General features: G+C 42.2%; 1 protein-coding gene across 8 annotated transcripts in view; it reads left to right on the top strand.

Moving 5' to 3' along the window:
• MAP4K4 (mitogen-activated protein kinase kinase kinase kinase 4) overlaps positions 1–22,727 on the top strand; it is a 132,319-nt gene that overhangs the window by 46,711 nt on the left and 62,881 nt on the right. For all 8 annotated transcript variants that reach the window (XM_033147617.1, XM_033147618.1, XM_033147616.1 and 5 more), the window contains exon 3: positions 17,902–17,958. In XM_033147617.1, coding sequence (XP_033003508.1) covers positions 17,902–17,958 — 57 coding nt within the window. The remainder of the gene's footprint in view (positions 1–17,901; positions 17,959–22,727) is intronic.

Below are 22,727 nucleotides of genomic sequence, written 5' to 3' on the forward strand. Positions count from 1 at the left end.
ATCATCGTCATCATCATCATCCAATGTATATGTGCCTGTTACTCATGATAACAGTTCCTGCTTGTCAGGTGGACTATATCCCACAATAGTTTATGCCATCATAATTGCTTTAGTCTTTAAGGTGTTCTTTGGTTTTTTGCTGCAAGAGATTATAAGCTGGCTAGCTCTCCAGAAGTTGTTTGAAGGATGGGGTTTTTCCTTTTGGCCTTTTGGGCAACTGAGCCTTGTATGTGACTCAGGCTTAGTATCTTTTTCAGACGAAGGGCTAGCTATTGAGGAAGTTACTGGTAGTTTTTGGGACATGCCCTTCCAGGAAAGCCTATGGAAAGGAATTTCCACCTGTCTAGACAGAAACATTCCGTAAGCACCAACTTATCAGACAGGTAAGATGTGTACTGTGAGAAGGTGGCTGAGACAGTCCCCTGGGGCACATTGATTGTTTCCTTAAAGTTGTCTGACCCTACTGTGTTCACAACCCTGAGGCCAGTTTTGAATTTGTGACAGCGTGTATCAAAAAAAGGACTTTCCTATTCCCCAGTGTTGATAGAACTGAAAAAAGGAAGGCTACACAGTTCAACAAGTTGCAGTGCTTGGTATTTGTCAAGAGTTTTCAAAACGCTGGGAGGGGAGGAAGGAACAATTGCATGTTAAAATCCCAAGAACTCCCCCAACAAATAAAGACACAATTGACACGGAATTTAGTTTAAGGTTATTGGCATAATTTTGGCCACAACTTTATTGATTACAGATCATCAGTGGTTTGCTTAGGCATTCGTTCCCGACTAGCTGCACCTGACCTCAGCAGGGCAGCACTGATGCCTGGACTCTGGCAGACATCAGTAAGGGAAAACATCCTAGGGGAGCATTGGACCAGGTTCAGACTCAAGCTCACCCCAAATGCTCCCTGGGAGGAGGACACGATTTAGTTGAAAGCACAGATGATCCTGCCTGTAGAATTAAGAAGAGAACACTTATTGGGCTGTATTATGAATGATGACAGATTGAAACAAAATGTGTATACAGTCGTACCTTGGAAGCCAAATGGAATCCGTTCCGGGAGTTCGTTTCACTTCCAAAATGTTCGGCTTCCAATTGGCTGCAGGAGCTTCCCACAGCCAATCGGAAACCGTGGAAGCCCCACCGGACGTTCGGCTTCCAAAAGAACATTCAAAAACCAGAACACTCACTTCCAGTTTTCAGTTGTTCAGGAGCCAAGGTACGACTGTAGTATAAAATGATCATTGGCCCATTATATTTCATTTATTGGGGGTGACAGGTGGTCTCAATGCGGAGTTCTTCACCACGCATATTTGAATTGATGGCAGTCTCTTTTTGAACTGTGTGTATTCCAGTATATTTTACCGTAGTTAGCGGCACGATGCCTAATTCTGGTGGTACAACTCCTAGGGAGATTAGTGCTTGCAATTTGTTATGCGAACCAAAGGGATCTTACAAATTTTATTATTAATGAACTAGTTAATTGCATTTTAAGTTTTATTTTGAGCACTTAAATACTTTACCACCTGCATAACCAGTATTCTTTCCTTTACAACATTAAAAAAAAAAATTCACTTATACCCCGCCTTTCTCCAAGGTGCTCAAACTGGTTTACATGATTCTCCCTCTCCCCTTTTAATTCTCAAAACAACCCTATGAGGTAGGGTAGGTTGAGAGACAGTGAGTGGCTCAAGGTCACCCAGTGAGCTTTATGGTGGTTTGGAAATTTTAACTCTCATATCCTGGATCCCATTCAACTATATAGCCATATATAGCAGCTATATAACCTGCGGGAGAGAAACTGAAAAGGGGGAAATCTGGGCGGCTATGCCGCTTTTACCTGGCCCTTGACCCCGCCCCCGGCCTCTGTCCTTTTGTCCATCCTGGCCGGAGGCAGGCCAAGGGCAGACCTGAGCCGGGGGGGGGAGGGGAACCCGGCCAGGTGATCCCGCCGGGTGCCGCAAACACCGCCCACCTGGGAAGGGAGGGCGGAAATTACAACACACTGCAAAATCTACTTAAAAACTATAGCCATTTTACTCAAAGTGTAATGAGTGGTGGTGAATAATTAAATGTTGTTGTGCCCCTACTGTTAATTAAGCTGAAACTACTCTCCCCACACCCTCAGCTTCTTTTGATGTAGACCAGTTCAAAGTAGAGGGCACAGCAGGGATGCAGAGCAAAGTTGTAGCATTAGGTATGTCATCGTATTCTCTTAAGTTGGTTGATCCAAATACCGGTAAATGACAAAATAATGTAAATTGTGTTGCTTGCAACTTTGACATTCATGTTGCATGAGCTATAATGGCTTTAAAAATACCTTGCAAATATAATAGGTAAAGGTAAAGGGACCCCTGACCACTAGTTCCAGTCGTGTCTGACTCTGGGGTTGCGGCGCTCATGTCGCGTTAATGGCCGAGGGAGCCGGCGTACAGCTTCCGGGTCATGTGGCCAGCATGACAAAGCCGCTTCTGAAAACATATTAAAACGTGATGGCTTCTTAACAGAAACATTTAATGTTTTTGAGTTTTTGAGTAAACTGTTCCTGATGAAAAAAGTTACTGGTAATAGCTCTTCCTTTTTCCATTTTTACCTTTCCAAGTTGCTGTAGTAACTTTGCATAATGTAGTGTGAGTGTAAACCTGTCTTTGTTTGTAGTTTTGAGATTGTTATATTTTACATTGGTCAAATATTTCGTGAAACTGAATACACACCCATGTAGATTTTGGTCTACCTCCTTTAATAGCAGTATCCTGTAAGCAGAAGAGAAGGAAGAGGACTCCTTGCGCCCTACCCTGAATCAGGCTCTTTAGCTGATTCACCCCCATCACTCACCCCCCATCATTTTATTTGCATGCTGCCTTTCCATAGTTAAAACTACGCTGACAGTGGCTTGCAACATGAAAATATTTACATAATCACAAATGTAACAAAAGTAGTCATAAACACTAAATAAAACACATCATGAAGTATACAACCAAATTGTAAAAAAACAACCCTACATATTTAATAATACCTAAAAGTAAAGATGCAAATAATAATAATAATATAAATAATAGCAACGAAACCTCCTTAAGAGTCTGTTCAGGAGATTTGGAGATGGAAGCGAAAGTATTGTGTGGGTGGATGACTCTGTAACACACCTTTTGCAGGTATTCCTATGACGAGCTGGAAGGTATTGCTCAATGGTTAAGAGTCACCCTGGATCAGTGGCTTACTTGATTTCAACATGGAACAAACATTCAGTGTAGAATTCCTCCTCTCTGCCCCCAAGCAGAGTTTTGGATTCAAGCCAAGTCTTTCAAATGTTGCTATCTGCTGATACTTAATGTTTTTTATGTAGAATTCTGAGAGAGTTCACATTTTGGGTAGGGCTTCCTGAGCATCGCTGGGGATAGGGAGTTGTCCTACAATTTACTTTGAGTTTTGCAGTTTATAGATATAGGCCATAGGCAATTTCCCCCCCTTCCCATACAGCTGTTTAAATAGATACTTATATAGTCAGAACTTAATTTGATTAAATAGATGTACCTTTTTTCTAAACAATTAATGCATGCTTTTAAAAACTCCTGATTGCATGCATGGAAAGGTTTTGTGAAGAAGATGACCTTACTTGGATTATGACACCGAAGAGCTCATGACAGAGGAGGAGAATAATAATAATAATAATAATAATAATAATAATAATAATAATAATAAATGTTTTATGACCATGCTTGCTTTGTCTTTTGAGACTAGATATACTCCTGATTTGAACCTGGCCAATGGTTAAATGTGAAACACTAAAATCTGGTTTCACGTTAAACAATGCATCCAATCTGGTTTTACCCTTTCTAATTGAAATATTTTTAATTGGCCGTGCTCTGGTGTACTTCAGAAACGGCTGTTTTATGAGGCATGTATGTGGTCTCGTCCTTAGTTGTGGGTCCCCCTGTCTCCAATACAGTAAATCTTGTCTCTTATTGGAACTGTTTACAGTTTTATAGTATGAATTTACTTTGGGCAATAATTTCTCATGTGGAGGTTTGGGAGAGAGAGAGAGAGAGAGAGAGAGAGAGAGAGATGCCGGGGAGGGGGGAATTAAACTGGGAAGTTTCTTCCACTACGTTTGGAGTGTTCTCTGCAGGGTGAGGATTGAAATTGTTGCTTAGTATAAACAAATATTTTAAAGCCAGATGGCACATAGATTCATCAGTACTGGTCCAAGAGTCAAGAAGGCAGTTTCTGCATGTGCTATAGAGGGATGTGAGGGGGTGGGGTGGGGCTCATCAACCTGGGAGGGTAACCTATGTAGGAGAAGGAAAAATCTGACCCTAACCCACTGCTGCCTAAACCCTAAATCCAGACTTTAGTCCCTAAGATGGTTTGATGGTGCCTTGTATGCCACCTTCTGGCAACTTCTGTAGCTCAGCTGGTGCCAAACGTGTTGTTCTGTTTTCCTTTGGACCATATCAACAAGGCTGAGAAGGGGGTCTTGTTGTCTGGGCAGCCCAGGACCTCCATACTGTACACACCTCCCAGGCTTGTACCCCGGGGAGGTCAGTTTGGTGTGCTGCTAACACAGCAGTCCAACCTCACTCACTGGAGGCACATTCCATTGTCCCTTGAGACAGACGGATGCCAACAAGGTTCACAGCTCAGAAGAGGCTTGCCTCAAGGTGTCTTTGTCTGTTTTGAAACATTTTCTGCTTCCAGTTGGAAATTTGTTTAGTAAGTAGGGACTACATATGTGTCTCGGGCTGTATGTTATAATTCAGGGAGCATTGTCTAGCCGCAGTCTGAACTTAATATCTTCAGTTACTTGTTGCTAGTAACTCTAGATGACTTTTAAATTATACTGTCTGATTAGTCACAGTTCTATATCCGCTCTGTACTATATAGTAGCCTTGCAGATAAACCAAGATAACACTGTTGCCAGGATGTTAGCTGGAGCCAAGCAAACAGAAGATGTAATTGCTGTGTGTTTTAATTGGGCTTCTTTTATTGTATATTTTAATTGTGAGAGCTTATTTTGATGTGTCAATGAAATTGTTCTGTTGCCTATTTTATATTCTTGTCAACTGCTTATAAGCGATCTTGGCAATTAAGCAGTATATAAGTTAATAATACAGGTATACTGCTTAATTGCCAAGATTGCAGGTGGCGCTATGGGACACAGATGGCGCTGTGATCTAAACCACAGAGCTTGCCAATCAGAAGGTCGGCGGTTTGAATCCCCGCGGCAGGGTGTGCTCCCATTGTTCGGTCCCTGCTCCTGCCCACCTAGCAAAAGTGGAAGTAGATAAATAGGTATCGCTCTGGCGGGAAGGTAAACAGCGTTTCCGTGTGCTGCTCTGGTTCGCCAGAAGCGGCTTAGTCATGCTGGCCATATGACCTGGAAGCTGTCTGTGGACAAATGCCGGCTCCCTCAGCCTATAGAGTGAGATGAGCACTGCAACCCCAGAGTCATCCGTGACTGGACCTAACGGTCAGGGGTACCTTTACCTTTACCTTTAAGTTAATAATAAGTAAATAATATATTTGGAGGTTGTTTCTTTGTATCTGTGATTTGAATTCTTGTTGATTTAGCCACTAGGAAGACCTTTTTAAAAGAAAGAAAGAAGGATGGGAATTAAATCCTCTTACATGGCCAGAAGAATATTATAGTTCTTTAAACTACATTCAGACCTGCTTTCCCCATGTACAGTGGTACCTTGGGATATGAACTTAATTCGTTCTGGAGGTCTGTTCTTAACCCGAAACCGTTCTTAACCTGAGGCGTGGTTTCGCTAATGGGGCCTCCCTCTGTCACTGCGCTGCCGGCGCACGATTTCCATTCTCATCCTGGGGCAAAGTTCACAACCCAAGGTACTACTTCTGGCTTAGCGGAGTTCGTAACCCGAGGTACCACTGTACTTTCAAGTTAATCACACATGTGTGTGAGAGAACACACAAACAAGCCTTGTATTTACAGAAAGGTGTTTTCCTTGGTCGACCTAGAGACAAATCTTAATTCTCATTAGTCATGTTGTATAGGCGGGCTTGCAAACCGTCCCGTCCCCCCCCCCCCAGCAATAAAAAGTTGCAGCTTGCTTTAATGCAGCTCTACTTGATTGGCTTCCAGTTTAGGTGGGATAGGTGTTTTCGTTTGTGTTTTGCTTATATATTGGTTACCTTAAGAATGACGCCTTTTCCATCTTTCCAGATGAGCAGCAAAAGTACAATTACTTGCCTGTTTTGACAAGTGTGTACATTTGATATAAAATTATCTGCCTCCTAATTTACATCATTTTGAAGTTATCTGGAGGTTTCCCCCTTCAAATGTGCCTTTCACCTGTAAAAGCCATTAAAAAACCACTTTGTTATGAACATGTTTGAGAGTGAGCAACTGGACTTAAACAGCTGACAATGTGCATGTAGCTCCACATGATCTTTTCTTAAATGGATCCCTACGTGCCTTTGGCAGCTTCAAGCACATGATTTAGAGACTATTGTGTGGCTAAAAACACTGTGGCCATGAAGTTGCTTCCAAGCAGTTTCTACTGACAGAGTGCGTATATGAATCTGATTTCTTGAACTTGATACATACACACCCTTAACTTTATTTGTGACAAAATGGTACAATCTGCCATTTGCCCAGAAATTAGGTATTTTCCCCCTGGAAATGACTGTGCTATTGAAATTATGATCTTGTGAATTTAATGAGCCATGGCACCTGCTGTGTAGAAAAAGAAGCACAAGGTTATTGTTTGAATATGTTGCCTGGCTTGAGAGGGACTGACTGCAGCCCAAAGTATCATCTGTGGCTATAGAGGAGCTAAGCACATGGAGATCCCATGGAATTGTGTAGCTAAGATCCATGGCTTTCAGTGGTAGTTAAAAGTTTGCTTAAATTCTCTCAAGCACAGTGTTCCTGGTGTGATATTTAGCACCATGTTTATATGTTTTGGAGAAGGTTGAGAGAGGAAGCATGAACGTAAGTGTGCCTTCGCTTTGCACACCCTGGCAAAAGAACTGTGGCTCCAGCATCTCTCACAACATCAGGAACATGCACACATCTTGGAGGGGGCTTTAGATGTGGGGAGAAGGTCAAGTCTTTTACACTTTCTCCTTTCACTTCCCTCTAACTTCTAAATCAGTTGGCACTATTATTTTCGTAAAAGTTTCAGGTCCCATTTTTATTTCTTAAAATGTTTTATTCCAAGTTTCAGGACTATCTTTCCAACGAATAGTTGTAAGCAATGTTAGAAACTCAGACACATAAAGTAGGAGCCAAAAGGCTCCTTAAACCAGGGTTACAGCTGCCAAAATGGATGCCTAGTTGCCATTTTGTGGCCAGACGGCTCAAAACTCATATTTTTAAATATGATTTTTTGGTTCCCGAAATTCATTCTGGTGCAGATAAAATATAACAAGGGGTGGTGCCAACTTGAATAAAATATGGGGGGGGAGCAAGTAAGCCATGCCCCACATAATCATATGACAAGGTGCACGCACACCATTTGAATGGCAATGCCCATCAACGGGGCTGGGGGGAGCCCCCTCAGGTATTTTATTGGGGTGGGGCAAAACCTCCACGGCCGTTAGGAGTTGGCTCCTATGTAACTGATATAATTCTAAAGGATGTGTTGCTAAGATGTGTGAAACGGTCAAAATCCAAGGATTTGCAGGCATGCAACTCCAGATGGTGGAGATGTCAGGCACCTAGGCATCTTCACTTGGTCGCAAGTGGTCAATACCCAGGTGCAAAACGCATTTGGTGCCTGGTGAATTTCAAATGCTGGTTGTAAGGGTTAGGATGATTTGAATTGGATTATATTGTATATATAAATTTTGCTGTGTACGGTCACATATCTGGGGTCGGCAAATTTTTTTTTAGCCGTGGGCTGGTCCACTGTCCCTCAGACCTTGTGGCGGGCCGGAGAAGCAGCGGCGAGGGGGGCAAGTAGTCCTCCCCACCCCCAGCCACTGTGCTTACCTTCCCTGGGTCTGCTGCCACCACCACCGCCGCCACTGATTCTCGTGGGTAGGCAGAGTGAGCTCCTCGGCTCTCTGGCCCATAGGAGCACCAGGGCGGCGGTGGCGGAGGGAAGATGAGCAGCGTGAAAGGGCTGGCTCCGGAGAGGGGCTGCTTAAAATGGCACTCAGCCAGCTCAGCCCAGCCCCCCTCCTCCTCTAGGCAGGGTGGGGAGAAGCCAGGAGGAGGGAGGGCGGAGGCGCCGCCGCGGTGTGTGTGTGTGTGTGGGGGGGGAAATGGAATGACGCAGAAAAAAAAATGGTGCAGCCCGAACTAACAGAATCCCCACGTCAATCCACAGACAGTCCGCGGGCCAGATCCTGGAGGCAATTTGGGGCCTGATCCGGCCTGCGGGACTTAGTTTGCCGACCCCTGCATAACATGGTGGCATGATGCTCCCACCTTTTGAATTCATTGTGCTAATCAAGCAACATTTCATAAAAAATTGTTTCTGTGACACAAGAGGTATAAAGTAGGTATATTGCCAATATTACTGAAATTTCTGTACACAGACTTTGAACTGGTACTGAACTTTCCCCCGAGGCACAATGGAACAGTAGCTGATTCTCAGCTATATACAGAAAAACAACGACTTAGTGTTGGAAAATGCGACATTACATAGGTTTAGATGTAGGGTTGACGTTTTTACTCCCAATCAGGGTTATTTGAGGCATAAAATGCTGTTTAATTGGAAGTGGTAACTTTGTTGCATGACAGATCTCTCTTAAAATTTGATGCCACAGTTTCAAGACTAAATGGAGCGATACTTTGTATGTTCTTAAATTCTTAAAGGCCTCCTTGTAGACTTCCTAGAAAAGGCCTTTTGTTTTGCCTTGGGAATGTTTCTCCATTCATGTGACTACAACTAGAGAATAAATTATTGTACGACATAGACACAATGGAGGAGATCCCCACTTACACTCCCAATGAGCCAGTGATTTTTTTTTTTTAAATGGAGCCTGTTCCTCACCCATTGCTTGTTTTTATTATCCTTCATATTATTTCAGAGGAAAATTGCTACATAAGTTTGCCATAAATTTAATCCTTACTTTGGTTAGTAGCAGTTTAGGAAGCACATTCATATCTGGATTAACCAATACCAAATCTGGAGATTCATATGTGTGTAGAAACATACAGTGCTTTCCCCTGTCCCTGTGAAAACACAGTGCAGCCCTTCCTCCTTTATTTTTAATGGCATTTTAGGCATCTTTCAAGAACTTTATACACCATGGGCATTGTTAATTTATGATAACTTTTCAAGGGGCAGAAGCAGTGAGTCTAACTAACTGATGCCTGTTTAGGGGAGGGTTCAGTAAGACAGCCCCCCCTCCCCAAATCCCCAACTTTACTAAAGCACAAAAGCAGCATGCAAGAAAGAGGCAAATCAGGAATGCTGACTGTCCAGAAATTAGTTTCATTTTCTTTCCCTCCTCCACAATCTCTTCCTTTTGATGAAAAGCTTGACTGGTGTCTCTGAATTTATGTATCCTTGTTTTCATTCTGATTGATTGTATCTGTATTTGGTTGTGACACTCACACGGTCTTCCTATGGGAGTGGTGTGTAAGAAGCAGCTGCTTGAGGGCTTTGAATGGATTTAGCCAAGAATACATACAGTTGTTATCTTCCAGACCCCCAGATGTGCGATTTCGCTGCTTGTTCCTTGCAAGTCAGCAATGGCTAGCTTTCACTGCCTGTGCATTCAGTGGGATCGTTCACAGACCTCTGTGGGTCACATGAGCTGGGTTTCTTTCTTTTTGCTGGACTGTGTGCATGGTCTCATTAGAATGCTGTTGCATCGTCCAATCTCTGTCTGGCAGCAGCGATGACTCCTGCCTCATAACAACAGTAGGATATTTGAGGTCTCCTGGTGTGCATGCGCACTTTGCTCGTGCTTTCACTGGGTAAAGAAAAAAAAAGACCCCCTTTTCCCGATTCTGTAGAACTCTGGCACAGGCTTTCATCCAGGGAATACAGCTTTTCTCTGAACAGCCTAGTGTTCCTGAATGCACAGAGCCTTGGAATGATTTTTTTAGCAAGGAAAACTGGCAGTTCTGCATTTTCTTGAGGCTTGTTTGCAGAGGCTTTGAATAGGCAAGGGAAAATGTTAGGGGCTTCCTAGTGTCTTAAGGCCAGCAATTGTGGGTGTTTGCCTTCCAGCTGCTCCTCTGTGAGGCCCAACTAGACTGGTGAGGATAGGAAGACAAGCAGGGGTGTAAATTGGTAAAGAGAGGGGTGTAGAAGCCTTTAGCATCACTGTTAAGAGTTCTGTTTCTCTACAGTCAAAGACAAAGCTAATGTTTAGCCTCAGAATAAACTTCCCATCACAGAGGTATTCCTTTGTAAGTTACTTCAGATGTGATGTGCTGGGATAATAATACTTGACACTTTTGCATTCTAGAGTCTCTCTCTCCTCTCTCCCTCTGGTGAATAAATAACTTGGCCTGTCGCACACATGCATGCAGGTAAATAACCATAAATCATAAGAAAAGAATCATAGAATTGTAGAATTGGAAGCGGTCCCAAGAGTAGAATTGGAAGCGGTCCAACCGTAAATGACACCTTAAACCAATTGCAACTAATCACCAAACTTAAAACCATGGAGAAACCTGGTCTGAACAAAGACATTGGATTCTTATCTCATTATACATGTCAAAGCTATCTTTAGCCATCTCACCCCTTGCCTTTCCCTGCAAGACTAATTGCAGCCCTTAAGAGTCTTCAACAGGTTTTCCACATCTATCAGCTGATCACCCATTCCCACCACCCTTCTGAGTAATACCTCTCCCCACTCCCTCACTATATTTAAGGGTCTGGTGACTTCCGTTTCAGTGTATCTGAAGAAGTGTGCATGCACACGAAAGCTCATACCAAGAACAAACTTAGTTGGTCTCTAAGGTGGTACTGGAAAGAATTTTTTATTTTATTTTGTTTTGACTATGGCACACCAACACGGCTACCCACCTGTAACTGGAACCTTAAACCAAGGTTATGGGTGCAGCAACAGAATGTCTAGACATGCTTTTTTACTGCAAGAATACAAAGATGAAAATGAATGAACTGCAGTGAAAATATTAAGTTCATTTTTCACATGGTCTAGTCCTTCCCCTGCCCACCCCCCTAATACAGTGCTACCTCAGGTTACGTTACCTTTGGGTAATGTAATTTCGAGTTACGAACACGGCAAACCTGGAAGTGTATACCTCTAGATACGGACTTTTCAGGGTAAGTACGGACCCCCGGGACGAATTAAGTCCACTGTCTTCTCCAGTCTTCAGAGAGTAGCTGGAAGTGGGGAGGCAGAAAAAGGTCCTCCTTTCCTTCCACTCTTCAATTTTAATCTGAAATCTTAGGTGCACTACTGTGCCCACAGCTCAGAAACTGCTCACGCTAATGAAATCCCCTGTCGCAAAATGCGCCTAGAACAATGGGAGTTTGAATAGAAACGACCATTAGTATTATATTACAATACAATAATAGTAAAAGATTCCTGCATTGCAGGGGGTTGGACTAGAGGACCCTCGTGGTCCCTTCCAATTCTACAACTCTATGAAATCAACAGTTGTAGTTAATTGAAATACCGGTATATATCATAAGTTTAAAAGAGCATAAAACACACCAATAATCTTGTTAACAGTATCAAACACTAATAATGTAATATTATACCCACATTAAAGAATTCCTTCACAATAAAGACACCTGGCGATAATATATCTAGCCCACATCCAACTTGAAGCAGAATAAGAGGAAAAGATAAAACATGATAGACACAAAACAGTTAAGGTAGCCCATCCTCAGGAAGCAGAAACAGAACCTTCTCTCACTAAGGTCCCACAGTCTTGGTTTCTGGATTTATTTACTGCTAACTTTTTCATGAGTCGATTCTGTCAACAACAGAAATTGGTTTTTTGTTTTTTTTTAAAGAAGCTTATCCACATGACAAGTGTCCCCCAAATTTAAAGTACAGCTGTTTGGCCATGTATATTTTTCTGCCTTAGCTTCAGTTACTTGTTGGATGAAAGTGTTTTCCTTTGTTTGCATTGCACATAAAACACAAGATTGATCTTCTATTGATCTTGCGTGTCTTTTGGAATATACATATTTTTTAAAACCACCCAGTGCTTTTGTGTGCTAAATGTGCCAAAGCACAAACTTCTCAATATAACAGTTTTGACCTTGATTCTTTAACAGTGACTTGTGGATTATTTGTAGCCTGTGGTGTGCTTTTTGAAGTGTGAAGTTTGGTGTAAAGTTTGGGCTGTTCTGAGACTACTTTCTGCATATCTCTGGATGCTTCCCATCAACAGACAATTGAACAAGTGGCCTGTGTGTGTGTGTGTGTGTGCGTGCGTGCGTGCGTGCGTGAGCTAATGCTATATTACCACGATATAATTTCACAATATGTAGCCCATTTTGGAATCGCTACATTTTGATTCCAGTATGTGGATCTTCAGCCACAGTGTTGTTGTTGTTGTTGTTGTTGTTGTTGTTGTTGTTGAGTCGTTCAGTCGTGTCCGACTCTTTGTGACCCCATGGACTGCCTCCCTCAGTTTGGCCAAACTCATGCTAGTCGCTTCGAGAACACTGTCCAACCATCTCATCCTCTGTCGTCCCCTTCTCCTTGTGCCCTCCATCTTTCCCAACATCAGGGTCTTTTCTAGGGTGTCTTCTCTTCTCATGAGGTGGCCAAAGTACTGGAGCCTCAACTTCAGGATCTGTACTTCCAGTGAGCACTCAGGGCTGATTTCTTTAAGGATGGATAAATTTGATCTTTTTGCAGTCCGTGGGACTCTCAAGAGTCCCCTCCAGCACCACTGATTCAGCAATTCAAATAATAGAAATTGTAGAATTAGAACATCGAGTCCAATACCCTGCAATGCAGGAATAGGCAACTGGTTATTATAATAGAAATTGAAATTATCTAAAATTATCTAAAAATTACTGTGAACCAATTTGGGGTGGATGGAATGACACACCTCAAAAAAAGGAGAATGCACCTGGATTCTCAGGAATAGATGAGGGAGCACAGAGTAGTATAAGCACAGGGTAGGAAAGCTAGTATGGGAGCATAGTCTGTATGTCTCAGCTTACTCTATGTCCACATGATTCACTGTCCTTACTCGCTTCTTCACAGTATGGATGATGGGAAGGTTTACTCGGGTGATGAAAGATGCAGCTAATACAGACCATGCATGTTGGGGAGAGCGTCAGAGAGGAGCCCAGCGATGACAGCAATCTTGTATAATGCAGTAATTTGCCCGGAGGCAAGTTGCTTTCTTAATTTAGTATCCCTAGTAATGTTAGTAACACACAACTTGCATTTTGCCTAAGGCTTGTAGAATTCCACATAACAGAATCTACTTGAGCAAGTAGCATCATGGAAAAATTTAATTCTGGCCATTGCTTTATAGAAGCAACGCAGTGAGATCCAGTTATAAGACTTTGTTTGAGTGCTTGGATGTTCCTCATTCACCATTCACTTGGTCAATGCAGCACCCATGGGTTACTAGTGCCTTCTCTTTCCCTAACCTAGCTGCCAAGTGCTCCTAGTTTTTTTGTTTGTTTGTTTTTAAATCCTGTTAGGATTGGAACTGAATAGTATCTACTCTGTGGTACAATTGGGCCTCAATCTCTGAAAGAAATTTCTGCCTTCTTCTAAGCATCAGTTTTATGTTGAGCTTCCTGGTTCGTTGTCTGTGGCTGTTGGTTTTAAAGCATCTTTCCCAAAGGAACAGTGAAGCAGGTTTTTTGGGCCTATTCTGACTCTGTGCCAAGGAAAGCAAAGATCTTCACATAATTCTGTTTGATTTGCACAGCTTATTCAGGTCCAGATACAAGTATTTACAGAGCTCGAGATCTTCTGGAAATAATTAATTGAAGTAACAGGAAATACAGCCATACCTCGGAAGTCAAACGCCTTGCGAGACGAAACGTTTTGGCTCCCGAATGCCACAACCCTGGAAGTGATTCTTCCTGTTTGCGAACGTCTGTCTCTGCTTCCGCGGCTCCGATTGGCTGCAGGACCTTCCTGCAGCCAATCGGAAGCTGCACCTTGGTTCCCGAACATTTTGGAAGTCGAAAGGACTTCCGGAGCGGATTCTGTTCGACTTCCGAGGTATGGCTGTACTGTAATTACTATGTGCGTTCATTATACACAGTCCCGGTATATAGTTTAGTAGTGGGGATCCTGTGGACCTCCATAGGTTGTTGGTCTACATCTCCCAATCCGCTAGCATCGCCCATGGTCAGGAATGATGGGAGTTATGGTTCTTCATTATCTGGAGAGCCAGAAGTTACCTAGCTCAGATAAAGAGACAGATAGAAATGCAAGCAACAGGAGGAACTTCTGCAGCAATTCTTGTGAACTTCCACAAATGCAAGTCTAAGAGCATGTGTTGAAAACAAAAACAAAAGATGCAGCAGTCACTTTCCTGATAAGCTGTCTCTTGCAAAACAGACAAACAAAAAACCTCTTGTGCAAATTGCTTGTTTGACAGGAGAATAAGTTGGGAGTCCTGTATGCTTTAAAGATACTGTAACCGAAACGTTTCAGTGCCTGTTCTGTGTTGACACTGTATAAGCTCCCCAAATGATCAGTTTTTTGCCCAAGTCCCAAGATTTTAAAGTATTGCATACATTTATGGTGTACCATAAATTGGAATTGCCTTTAAAATAAGGTTTTGAGTGCTATCTTTGGCCTGGGACAGTGGGAATTCTGCACTTCCCACAGTCTTCTTTTCCCATCCCACAGCTTGACATAATTCTCCCCAAGGGCCTGGGGGCTAGTAAATCCAAACTCTCTTCACATCCTATCCTTAGGAGCAGTAGAATGAATTATTAGTTTTAGTGTACTTCGCTGCTTTGTAGAAAACACTTGAGTTTGGGAGCAGCAGGAATCTTTTGAAGCTGCTGGGTCACGACTCTGTTCTTCACAAGGAAGAACGATTGCAGATTCTAATCTTCGAAAAGGGCGTGAATATGAGGAAAGCTATATCTTGTGCAAATGCTGTGAACTGATTCCTATCATTAAATACTTAGTTTGGTCTTTGCTTTTTCCAAGGTGTTTCTGTTTCTTCTCCCTCTGCATGTATGCATATTTATTTATTTTAAAAGCACAAATGATGCATTTAAATGGGGAATGTTTGCAGAATGGACAGTGCAAGTAAATAATGAAAGGAACAAGTACCGTAGTTCCTTTCTAAGTAGGCCTTTTGCTTGCCTGACTACGCTTTGTGCTCTTCATTTAATCTTTTCTTTAATTCTGCATTTCTCTCTCTCGCGCTCCTTCGGTGCACCCCCCTTTCAACTCGTAAGATTGTGGGAGGAGCATTAATCACTCTTCGTTTTATAGAGACTGTTGCTTTATTTCCTGTAACGAGATGAAGGGGAGCTCTGGAGTGATTATAGAACTAAATTACTCTGTGAGCAAAGGTTACAGTGCTTGGATTTGCTTTATCAAGTCCTCCCCCCCCCCACTTAAAGAGAATGAGAAGAGTTTTACTGATGTATTGAAAGTGTGTTGATATGGTGGCAAGAGCAGATCATCTATCATCAAGGGCAAGTTTGATTCACTGCTTGAAGGTTCCACAGCCCTTGAAAGCAATTCATTCTGTAGCCCATAGCTACCATTCTAAAGTCTGAAATGAGGCTTTTACACACACACACACACACACACACACACACACTTGCACCATTAAAAGAACATCACCCTTCTGGATCAGACATTTCTCTCATTGGCCAACCAGATGCTTCTGGTAAGCCTTTCAAGCAGGGCGTGAAGGCAATAGCTCCTTAACTGTTGGGCATTAGCTACTGGTGCTATTCCTCATGGTTGTAGATATAACATTGCGGCAGTGGCAGGCAGAGTGCAGGGAAGTTTGCAAACCCTCTCCTGGCACCAGTCCTTTCAACCTTGCAGGACATTTCAGGTTGAGAGGTTCCGTGTGGAACGACATCAAAGAGCAGTGCTGGTAGAAACAAGCAGTTTCCATGGAAAGGAAACCACATCTCCCTCTTTGAGCAACTTCCCATCAGCCGAAGATGTCTTCATATGTGGAGTGGGTGGGTGGGTGTGGCTTCCCCACGTTGGTCTGGTAGGCCAAATTTGACCTGCATGATGTTAAACATAGGCTTTGTGGTCCAAATTGCATAGCTTCCAAGAACATTGTTTACTTTTTAGGATGCGGAATCTGAGGTCAGCAGGATCAGAGGAGGTCTCACTGAAGGCTGAGAACTTCAGTCTCTAGTAATCTCTTAGTGCAATTTTTAATATAGGTCTTGTTTGCTTGGTTCTAGAACATGGGTGGGCAGACTCCTGTCTTTTCAAATCCCTTCCTATTCCCGTTTCCTTTTTCTGTCGTCTAGCTTTAGAACGTTACCAGCTGAGGTTAATTCTGACATGCATGTACATAACTCAGTATCACATGGCCGGATAGCTTACTTGATAATTCACAGCTGAAATACGATCCTACCTTACATTGCCATCTGATGAGAGGTAAAGAGCTGTATGTGAACTCTCCCATTGCCATTTGTGTTCTGGGGGAAAAAAAGGCTTTTGCATATTTTAAACACATTTTTGATCAGATCAGTATATCTGTATACAGTGGTGCCCCGCTAGACGAAAATAATTCGTTCTGCGAAAATTTTCGTCTAGCGGGTTTTTCGTCTTGCGGAGCGGCAATGACAGCCGCGCTCCGCAAAACGAAAAAAAAAAAGACGAAAATTTTTCGTCTTGCGAGGCAGCCCCATAGACTTTTTCGTCTTGCGGGGCAGCCTTCCGCTAGACGAATGCCTTCGTCTAGCGAGTTTTTCGTCTTGCGAGGCATTCGTCTAGCGGGGTACCACTGTATCTTAATGCTGTGAGGTTCATGATGGTGATATCTAATGGACTTCCATACAAGTTCACCTGCTCACTAAGATCTATTGGGAAGGCCATATGTCTCAGGAATGATTGGATCTGATGACAAAGAATTTTCTCACTGGTCATGTGGAACATCTTTACCTGTGAGATGCACGGATACCTTTGAGATACCTCTCATTGTGAAACTTTTTTATTTTTATGCAACAATCCTTCATCTGTAAAACGATTTTATCTGCTGAGCCTATCTTCATTTTCATCCTACTACTGTTGGATTTTATTGTTGTAAGCTGGTCTTGTTACACTGCAATTGCATTGGAAGGGGAGGGTTGTGTGGGTGTGTTTGTGGTGCATTACATATGTGTGTGACACACCACACATGAATCACTGAAATTTCTCGGGTTGCCAAGGGTAGATTCGGATTTGTTTATTTGTATCTAATCATCAGACCTTTACAAAGTAAGAGTTTAACAAAGGGAGTTATGCATGCAGGTCCCACTATCCAAACACACATTATATGAAAATACAGGTATCCAAACTTTGCTGTACACACACGCCACAGATTCAGACATCCAAAACAGCTGGACGTGCATTTAGCATTGCAAACAAATAGTTATAAGATGCTGCTTTTTGTTGTGTGCACATTTTTATACTGTGGTCCAGCTCCGAGGGCCTTCTGGTGGTTCCCTCACTGCGAGATGTGAGGTTACAGGGAACCAGGCAGAGGGCCTTCTCAGTAGTGGCACCCGCCTGTGGAACACCCTCCCATCAGATGTCTATTTCCAACAATTTGGCTTTTAGAAGACATCTGAAGGCAGCCCTGTATTGGGATATTTTTAATGTCTGGTGTTTTACAATTTTTTTTATATGCTGTAAACCACCCAGAGTGGCCCAGCTAGATGGGTGGGGTATTATTATTATTATTATTATTATTATTATTATTATTAAATGGAGGAGTTAATGGGAAAGCAATGCTGTGGGAAATGGAATAACTTTTCTATGGTCTTTTACTTCACGCATGAATGGAATGGCTAATGCTTCTTCTTTTCTTAGGGTCGACATGTCAAGACAGGCCAACTTGCAGCTATCAAGGTCATGGATGTTACTGAGGTAAGTGCAGAGTCATCATCCCTTTCTTAAGGAAAGCATAAAAGGAATTTATTCAACCCAAGAACCCTTAATCTCTTCAGGAGGAGAGAGATCTTCACAACAGCATGCATGCATAACTCTGGATTAGGGCCAAAATGAAAAGAAACACGCACTCATCTGATAATGTCGGCGTCATCGCAATAAACCTATACCCTTTTTAGGTTGAAAAGGAAATGGACCCAATAAAGACCCCAAAGGCCTTAAATGCAGAAACATCTGCTAAAATGTCGAGCAGATTGTTGGCAGAATTCAGCAGTGTAAAGCAGTAGTTGTAATGGACTCGGGGGGGATTCAGCTTCATATGAGAATGGGGAGAAATTAACCCAACCAAAGAGATAAAAATATACACCTCTAGTTAAACCCTTATCTTTAATAGCTTTAGTCAAAGGCATTAAAAAATAGACCAGTTTTTCCATCTAGAAGTAATATTTTAAACATCAAATGAAAGGTTAATTCTGAATTGTTAATTCTGTATTTTACAACCAGGCAAGATTTATTCATCAACTGTGTTCTATTAGCTCAGCAGTGCAAAATCATTTTGGGCCAAACAGCCTACTGTTCCAAAACCTATTTATTTATATAAATCACTCGGCAATATGAAAGCTTCTTTTCTTGTTTTTCACAGAGAAGGTATTTTAATTGGCAGAATTACTTAGCTATTCTGGGTGGCAATTTTAGAGAATCTCTCTTTTCCCCAAAGGCTTAATCCAGAATATTGTTTCATTCTGAAGTTGACATCCAGTTTTTTGTTATGTGTGTGCTTGCTCATGCAACTGAAGACCCGGCAAGACTAAGCATCTATGGGTTAACAATACAGTGGTGCCCCGCTAGACGAATGCCTCACTAGATGAAAACTCACTAGACGAACGGCATTTGCTAGCGGAAGGCTGCCCCGCAAGATGAAAAAGTCAATGGGGCTGCCTCATAAGACGGAAAAACTTTTTTTTGGGGCGCGAAAACCTCCGCGCTGCATTGCCGCTTCGGTAGACGAAAAATTCACTCTACGAAGACACTTGTAGAACGAATTATTTTCGTCTAGCGGGGCACCACTGTACTTTTTTTTAAAAAAAATGAGGCAGCAAGCAAAGGCTGCTTCCCACAAGTATAGGAACTCAGTCGTTCTCTGTATAATATCTGTATACCAGCAGAACAAGGCTAGTGTTTGCCAAACATGGTTTAATGTGTGGTATTCTTTTTTAAAAAAAAGAACAGTACATTCTTCCCATATAGAGGGAATGAATGTGCAATGACAACTTGCTTGAAGCCTGTCATAAGAAGACTCACGGTTAAAGTAATTGTAATTAATGTAGGGGCAAGACATTCTTCAGAAAGTAGATGGTTAAATATATCAATGCATGAATTAAGAAAACCATTTCCTGCCAGTAGTGCACCTGGCCATGGAGCCATAACGCTTTTTATCAGTCTTCCTTCATAGAAAGGCAGAAGTAGATACACTGGGTGGCACAAGCAAAGGATATATTCTTTATTCTCTTCCTGCAGGTAACAGGGTTCAGGTTTTGGAACAATTATATTCTGATGTCAGGCTACTTACAGAGAATGATCCTCCCTACCTCTTAAGGAGTGATTCACTCTTAAAACCAACATGTTGGTCAGGCAGCTCTTGGTTCCATCAGGACACTTTGTGGAAGATGCTTGGTGTTAATTTTATAAAGTCATAGTTTGAAACAAATACATATTCTTGTGCAGCTGGAATTTTTGCCTCCAGGCTATGTAAAACGTTCTGGGTGGCGTGAAAGTGAGAAATCAAACTAGTGTAAAATATTTTAATTTATCCGGATACTTTTGAAAGGGAAAATGCTTTAAAGTCACAGTTCTTAGTAATACTTATCTTTAAGAGGAAGAAGCTGACACCAAATTTAAAAGTAATGATGGTGCAGAAACTATTAAAATATGGCATTTGTTCAGATAATGTGAATTTGAAACTGCACATGTAAAAACAGATTGCAACACTTATCTTTCCCTAGCAGATGTGGGGACATCTTAGTTAAATGGATATCCTTTTGAAAGAACTACCTGCTGTTGGTCAGCTTGCAGGCCAGCATTGCTTGTCCCCCTCCCTGCATGATGGTGATGAAGTGCATTAAATTCAGGTGTGCCTTTATTAAGCAATATTGCTTAATCTTGGTTGTCAGTGCTTGGTTTGATGCTGCATGAAAATCAATATATTATGCCTCCTTCATTTCAGTATAGATAATGAAGACTTCTTGCTTGTTGAAGGATCATGGTTTGGGTTTTCTCCAAATGTTCCCATGTTGTGGCACTCATTTAATTTTGTTGTGAGTTTTGTGGTTGTCTGTTCAGCATAACTTATTTGGGCTGAACAATCCAAATGGATTACGTTAATAATGTTTTTTTGATGCAGGCTGCTGTTCTTGCATAAGTTGAGAACAGTAGTCTTATCCATGTCTAAATCTCTAGTGTATGCAAAGTGTATTTTTATCTACTCTAGTAAATCAATCAGACTTGGATTTGTTGGGAGGTAAATGACAAGCCGAATTAAACTGCTAATAACTTATTTAAATACCACCTGTGAGTGCTTGTTTCTGGCCACAAAATTATGAAAGGTTGGAGGAACACGATTCTGCTGCAGACATTTGCTGCAGGGATTTGACACTGAAGTCTGTGGAGCGGGAGAAGATGAAAAAATACCTTCAGCACTGACTGTAGAAAATTTTCATAGGCTCACCTTGTACTTCAGTGTATGCAATATTTAGCTTTTTCAAGTTTATTTTTACAACAGTGGAGGGTTATATATTGTCTCTTATTGAAGGTTGAGAGTTTGGATTTTCAGGGCACAATCCCCGATTATGTCAACGGAAGCCCTCTTCAACCATTGAAAGCACTGCTAGGCCCATGCATGGAATTAGTATTCCTGACAAAAGCCCAGAAATTGCCAAATGGAATCATAGACTTGTAGAGTTGGAAGGGACCATGAGAGTCATCTAGTCCAACCCCCTGCAATCCAAGACTCTGTTGCCCAATGTGGGGCTTAAGCCAGCAACTCTGAGATATTAAAGAGTTTCATGCTCTGCTATCTGAGCTGTCCGTGAAACTTGGTTGTGACTAAAGTGTTGATTGACATGCCAGCGCTATGTATTCTGTTTGCATTAATGTGCAGTGAGTGGGTCATGGGAGTGAGTGAAAGAGGCTTCTGTGTACAAGGTTGTGTACAAGATATGATGGAATTGAGTACGGTGGCCCAGTTTCCACATCACAACAAATAGTGGTTAAAAGTTTACAACGTATCATGGTTTGCTGCTTGGAGCAAACCAAACCACATTCTCTGTTATGGACATAGTGCTATGCTAAGCCAGGGGTCATGGTTTGTGCTGCCACTTGTGCTAGGAGTGAAGTAGGAGCCATCTTGCATGTTCTTGGCAGGCAGCTATGGTTTAGTGTGCCATGTGAACACTGTGTGTGTGGTCCGTCTGTCTCAGCTATGTGAACAGTTTTGCTTGTGGTGAATGAATTGTGAGCTGACTCTTAAGACTCGCTTAATTGTGTACTGTGGAGTCACTGGCTATCAACAGCAAACTTTCTTTAGATTTGTATACAGTGCTACCTCCGGTTGCAGACGGGATCCATTCCGGACCTCCGGTCGGATCTCGAGGTTTCCACAACCGGAGGGACCACTTCTGCACATGCGTGCGCAGCGGTAGAGTGCTTCTGTGCATGCATGTGCAGCAAAAACCCGGATATATCCCAAAGTTTACATATCCCAAAGTTTACGTAAGCGGAGGTACAACTGTACACAGCTATGCCTGCCTCAAGTAATTATTAATGTTTTTCAAAAGTTACTTAGTCTGGAGGCAAAGGTGTGAAAGGAATCTACTTTCTACCATCACTAAAATCTGCTAATACTTTTCCTGGCTCTTCAGCTAAAGCCTCATTCCTTTCCAGTAAAACTTTTAAAACTGGCTTTCCTCTTGTAGTGTATGGACCACTTCTCTTAACTACATGGGGGGGGGGGGAGATAGAAACCTTTCAAAGCGTGGCTTATTGAAGTCTTAAGCTTTTATAGGCAACAGTGCTAAGCGAATCAGCCGAGGAAGGCTGTGGCAAACAAAAGCGCATGACGTAATAATAAAGAAGTTAGTATGGAAGTTGCCATGGCATTTCACTTCACAGGTTTTTGCTGATGAAGGCGAACACTGCTACGCCTTAAGAATGCATAATATTGTGGTTGCCACTGAATGGGTGAGCCTTCTCAGACTTAGGAAGTGAAGAGGGAAAAGAGAACTCCCTGGGCTCTAACCTCAGCTGAAACCCATTAATCTCTCTCAGCTGCTGCAGTCTGTTCTGAACTTCCTTATGGATGAAAATGAGCCTTTGAGAGTTTTCTGTCAAGTTCCAAGGAATGTTGAATCAGGGCAGCACTGAGCCTTTAATGAGCAACTGTAGGTCACAGCAGTAGCCGTACAGAGTTACTCTTTGTAAGGCAGCACTGGAAACGTATTTGCACAACTCCCCGTCCCAAACACACACTCGTGCACACATAAGAGTTTATAAGAGTCCTTTGTCCCCATAGGTAAAAACTAAGCCTTAAATGAAGCTGCAGGAAGATGCTTTAACTGTAGCTTTTTTGAAAGATAAGGAGGGAGGGAAATATTCCTACTGCTTTGAATAAGCAAAAAAACTTCATTTCCCTGAAATTCAGTCAACTTTTTGTTTATTTAAAGGCGACAGCACTTGCCTTTTCAGGCAATGAT

This window comes from Lacerta agilis, chromosome 4 (assembly GCF_009819535.1).
Source record: "Lacerta agilis isolate rLacAgi1 chromosome 4, rLacAgi1.pri, whole genome shotgun sequence".
NCBI lineage: Eukaryota > Metazoa > Chordata > Lepidosauria > Squamata > Lacertidae > Lacerta > Lacerta agilis.